The 6,000-nt window shown below is 40.0% G+C and overlaps 1 protein-coding gene across 1 annotated transcript in view; it reads left to right on the top strand.

Annotated features, from left to right (window-relative positions):
* The first annotated feature begins 325 nt into the window (after positions 1 to 325).
* SYT10 (synaptotagmin 10) overlaps positions 326 to 6,000 on the top strand; it is a 72,877-nt gene continuing 67,202 nt past the window's right edge. Inside the window, exon 1 of the mRNA XM_044677975.1 lies at positions 326 to 473. Coding sequence (XP_044533910.1) covers positions 326 to 473 — 148 coding nt within the window. The remainder of the gene's footprint in view (positions 474 to 6,000) is intronic.

Genomic DNA, 6,000 nt, shown 5'->3' with positions numbered 1-6,000 from the left:
GTGAGAAGTGATGCAAATCTGTAGCTTAAAGAAGGCTGCAGCATTTCTCCCTCATCAATCTTTTCCTCTTCTCCCGCTATGGGGCTAATTTGGGGCTCCTAGGAGTTAGTGGGTTTCCCAAGTACTCCCAGCCAGCAAAACTCCAGCCAGGAGATGGCTTAAGAATCAAAAGAAGTTAACAGACTGAGTTTGAAGAGGGAACAATACAAGGAAAAAGAAACACACACACACACACACACACACACACACACACACACACACACACACACACACACACACACACACACACACTAGCAAGGAGAAGAGGGCGAGAGGAAGGAAGAAGATGAGTTTCCCTGAGGACAAGTTGAGCAGCCTTTGCCAGGAAGCGCTGCACATCGTCGCGGAGCTCTGCTTCGCGGGACTGGTGGAGTGGGAGAAATGCTCTGGCATCTTCCCCCCAGATAAAGCCAACCGGGGTGGAGACAACACAGGTAACAAAGAAAAGAAAAAACTGGGCCGGAAGACGGGAGGGCTCTGCCTACTTCCTTCAGCATCTCTGTCCTCCCTGTTTCCAAACCCTTCGCTCCCCAGGCTCGGGTTCCCTTCTTTCCTTCTGTATTCTCTTCTGCGATCTGCTCGCGGTTTGTCTTCCAGTTGAGCTTATTTCTAGATAATTATTTCACTCTCTTTCAACCTTTTCCTGGGAAGTTCTCGCCTGGATTAAATTTACCCCCTACTTTTCTTCAGGGTTCATTTTTAAACTGCTTGACTGTCCTGTGCCGCTTTCCCTCTTTCCTTACTTCTTTCCTGCCTCCCCACCAGCGACTCGAACTAGAGTTGTCAAATTGATTCCCTGCCAGAGTGGGTGTGAGCACGGGCTGGAGGCCAGTGCTGTGGTTGCACAGATTGTACTGTGAGGTGAGGTTTGGGAAGTTTGAACTTTGTTCCTTCCTCTCTCCCTCTCGGATAAAAAAAGCAGAGGTGAGAGATAGGTATCCAACAGGAGAAAGCTCCAATACAAACAACAGCAGCAGCAGCAACAAAAAACCCCTTCCGATATCACAGAGCCCCTGGAGGACTCTTTTTGCCTCTAAGTGTAACAAACCTCTGGGAAAAAGTAGATTTAGGGACTCAGAAGGGAATTAGGGACAGGTAATCTATTCCAGTGATGATGGTGATTTACATTTCAAATAGTGATTTTCACATTTTAAGATATTCACAGGCATTAACTAACTTGCTATTGACTATAGCTTTATAGAAGCCAGCAGGGTAGCTTCTACTGCCTCTGGGTTACCGAGGAAATTGAGGATGGGGTGTAATTTTACCTAGTGGGCTTGATGCATGCAAGTCGCTTGCGTAGCCAGGCTTAGACGGTAAATGATGGAGCTGAAATAAGAACCCAGGTTGTCTGATTCCTAGTCCAGCCCTTCAGGAGCCCTAGGTAGAAGGACAAGCAAGGGACAGACAGTGGGAAAAAGTACTAACTCTAGAGTCAGAGAACCCAGGTTCAAATCTCACCTCTGTTTCAATCCCATCCAGGACCAATCTCAGGCAAATCAAAAAGATAAGTCAGTAAGTATTAAGTCTAGTGTGTCTCACACTAGACTAAGTGGTAGTGGCAAAAATAAAGACAAAAAGAGTTACTGCTTGGAGGAAGCTCACAGTACAGTGGAGGAGATAAAATGAAAACTATCTACAAATAAGGTGTATACAGGACAAATTGGAGCTGGTCTTAAAGGGAAAACACTAGCATTAAGGGAGGGAGATTGGAAAAGACTTTGTAGAAGGGAAGATTTGAGCTGGGGCTTGAGGGAATTCTAGATGTAGAGATGAGAAGAGAAAAAGCACAAGTAAGGGGATTTTTTAAAGAATATTGCAGTTGGCTTAACCTCTCTGGGCCTTAGTATCTTCATCTGTAAAATGAAGGAGTTGGATTAGATGGCCTTTGGAGGTCCCTTCCAACATTTGATGTATGATCCTGTGAAATAAGGCAGAACCTGGAGAGCAAATTGTGTTATATGGGGGCATAGAAGAAACTAGGAGAGAATGAGAAGATAACCCCATAAAATCCAAAGTTGCCTGGTGCTTAAGGAAATAGCATTTTGAAATTTTGAAAATCGCTTTTTGCATTAAGAGGCAAATTGGGTCTCAGATTTTGCAGCACCATTCTCCAGAGCAATTTCTTGTTGTTCAAAGGGCTTTGTTAAAAGGACATTTTCCTCCCTTATCACATCCTACCTTTCTCTACCCCTGGGATGTTTCTATTGGTTGAGGTTAGTCACTAAAATATCAGATTTTGTGAAAACACGATCTCAAAGCTGAAAGTAGTATGATCATTTTAGATAAATTATGATACCCTTTGGAATGGGAGGAAGGCAAGCCTTTAAGAATTGGGTGATCTTTTGTTTTTAAGGGACAGAGAAACAAATTGGTCATAAGTATCATTAACCTAAAATTCAAGATTATGGCAATAATATTGAAAAGAAAATTTTGACTGTACTTTAGCACTATCTAAACAACCTAATGAGGTGATGATTCCTGAGGTATATTGTTGAATGATATCTAGTTGCTGCTATAAAAATATTTTGTAAGATTATTTGGGAGTGTTGTGAGGGTTTATTTGGGAGTGTTGTGAGGGTTTATTTAGCAATTAATTTAGTAATAGTTTTGGACCTAGCAGGAAGGGCTGGAGGATTCCAAGATGGAATGAAGGAGCAAGAAGTGGGCTTGTTCTCTGAGAGAGACTCCATTAGTGGTTGGGACATAACTGTTGCTAACCCTGGGAGATCTCAGAGTTAGGGAAAAACTGCCTCCTGGTTCCCTGGGATCCTGAGAGGTGAAGGCTTTCAGCAAGTGGACAAGACCTACAGAGCTGCACCAAGTGGGGAAGTAGTTTGGGACCTGGCGGACAGCATTTCAAACTCACTCTCCCTACCTGGGTATCTTGGATCACCTGGCTGAGTTGGCTCTTGGCATCCTGTGACCATCCTTGGTTTACCGTGAGACCCCAATTGGCCCTTTAGCTGAGCTGACCAAACCTGGCTGGAACCAGGTTTGAAGAAGCTTTCCCTGTGACTTCAGTACTGCTTCCTTTGGGCCCTGCCTGGCTTAGGTCAATAGGATAGAGTAGTGAAGTCCTTCCCTGTCCCCTGTGGTTTGCCCTTAGTTTTTCAAGTATAGAATCCCCTATCCCATCCTTTATTTAGTTATCCTCAATTAAACTGTATAAACTTTTACCTTTGCCTGTTGGTTTCATAGACCCTGGCCTAGGGTGAGCTGGGTGACCCTTGGGCCAACTGCCTTTCCTGTGTCAGTTAAAACAGTGAACCCTGGTCTCCCTATCCTGGTTGGTCCTGTCTCTCCTTCAACCCAGTGTGTGTACCCATTTAGTTACATTTTATTAATAAAAATTAACATCCCTGGTGCCTCACCTTTACAGGAGTGACTTTCACAGGGTCACACAGCTAGGAAATGTCTGGGATCATATTTTAACCCAGGACCTCCCCACTCCAGTCTTGTATCTCTAGCCACTGAACCACCTACCTGCCCCAAGATTAAGATTTTTTTTTAAAGAAACATAGTTTAGGGTATTCTTTTCCCCATTTCTTCTATATCTTTTAAGTATATCTTTTTATAAGAAATAAATGGGACAGTTGTGTGCATAATGCTTATGAACAGCAAATATATGATTATGAATATACAACATAAACATAGAAGTAGCATGGTCTCAGAGTCACTAAAGTGATTTAAAGTAATGTTCAACTAAACAAGCATACAGCTCTGTAGCAAAGAGGTTCATTTCTACTGAGAAAATGAAAAAACCCACATTTGGTTGGGGGGGAGGGGTACAGTTTGGATAGATACAAGGCCTCCTATCCCCCCAACTCCCATAGACTGGAGGAGGGTCCAGGCTTATATAGTATTTCAAAGCAAAGGGAGAAGAAAATCTTTTAGGATTGGGACTGTAGGAAATTTCTATCCAGCACAAGAAATATACTGTCACTCTTTTGGAATATACTAAAATGCAACGTCAGTGAGATTAAGGGAAGCATGGTCACTGTTCAGGGAATACTGACTTGGGCCAGAACCCTGAGTGCAAAGTTATTTCCAGGTATAATCCTGTATTCCAAAGTAATTATAAACATCTCAAAAATCATTAGAAACTTGCTAATCCTTAATATTTCTCCCATTTATTTCCCCCATTGGGGAGTGGGGGGGGCAAGGGACTATTTGCTCCCATGGCCAAAAAAAAAAAAAAAAAAAAAAAGAAGAAACAACTTGGTGGGACATAATTTTTGGTCACAATCCATTATGAATATCTTAACACAATATCCTTGAAAGGATATCCATGAAACCATTAAGGAATAGAAAAAGAAATCAGTGGACAAATACAATGAAATAAAAGACCAAACCAATACAATAATGAATATCAACATTAACTAACTTCAAATCTATTTATTTGCATTTTTGTAGCCAATTTCCACAAATTTTAGTTCACATTTCAGATGTGTCTTATGTAGTTGTTTTATCTTTAAAAACATTTTCTCTTGGACATCTTGGGATAGGCCTCTCTTGTAGATTTGAGTCTTTGTTTCCAAGTTACTTGTCGAGATTCCTTAGCTATATTATTGTTGAAATATTTTACAAGGCAGATCTCAATATAAATTAGTACAACTTTAAACATTGTTCTTCAATAAATACTTGTGGTTCTGATCTTATTAACAATAGAACAAGTCAATTAAATTTTAGAGATTTTACATGCTCGTTAGAATAATTTACATTTAACATTCAGGATTATCCAGTGTATTGCTTCCTCAAAGTTTTTTATTCCATCCCATTTCTTTTTGAGATGATTGGATGCTATTAGAGATCAAATTCTATAGTTTACAAAAAAAAAAGCAATAACACTTTTGCAAATAAATTTCTGCACCCTCAGATTAAATGACTATACAAATGTGTCATCTTCCCAGAGACTACTGTACTCCATTTGAAACAAAAACTTAGAGTAGGAAATAGAAACACTTAAGTAATTCCCCTCTGTATATAGAGAACAGTGTATACCAGATGGGTTGTGTAGTAAAACATGTTCAGTTGTTAACTGCTTTCAGATGGACTTAATCTTATATATGACTGTGTATTAATATGCAGATGACAAGTCCAAATACTTATTTACTTTAATTGTTTAGGACGAGGAATGACTATGCATTTAAACTGAAAACAGCTTACATATTTGCATTGTTCATATATCTTCTAGTAAACACTTACTCTGATTATAGAAACTTGCTTTAAAAAAGAAAAAGCAGGGACAATATTAAGCAGTATCAAAACTAGTCCTCTTAGGCATAAGCTTTAAAGGCATAGAGTGATTCATCACATGTATACTAGCATCTTTAACTTTGAGTTCAGGGAAGAATCACAATTGATGATGCAGTAACAATTCCACCTCACAGTCAGACTCGGGAATAATCAGGTGGGAACATTCCTATTAAGAGAAGTCAGAAGGCTTCCCATCTCAGCTGTGCTGAGATTATCTCCTCAACTTTTCCCAAATAAAGACCTCCACCTGTAGCAATTCAGGATCATGTTCCTTCTGAGTAACTTCTGGCTTTTTCTCAAATGATGACTTAATGATCCATCAGACAACTATACCTGAATTCAAAACTCACAATGATATTAATTGCAGTCCCAAGAGCTTTTACCTCCAATGACAAGTTTCAGTAACCACAGTTTAGGTAATACAATTAAGCTTATTTTCATAGTGTTATTTTTAAAAATGATGAAGGCTGATATTATGAGGAAAACTAATATTTTATTTAGGCCCATGTCAATAGAATAAAATCGACCACACGCCTGTAAAAAATTCATTCCGTACCTTCCCTACTCCTCCACGTCCCCAGGGAGCAAACTCAAGTAGCAAAGAGCAAGTCAAAACTGACTTCCCAATATTTAAAGCTGGGCTTTACCTTGAAGATGTCATCCAAAACAGGAAATCCTTTGGACCATGGAAAATGTAATTTT

This window comes from Gracilinanus agilis, chromosome 5, assembly GCF_016433145.1.
Source record: "Gracilinanus agilis isolate LMUSP501 chromosome 5, AgileGrace, whole genome shotgun sequence".
Classification (NCBI taxonomy): Eukaryota; Metazoa; Chordata; class Mammalia; order Didelphimorphia; family Didelphidae; genus Gracilinanus; species Gracilinanus agilis.
This window is presented reverse-complemented; position numbering and strand designations above follow the sequence as displayed.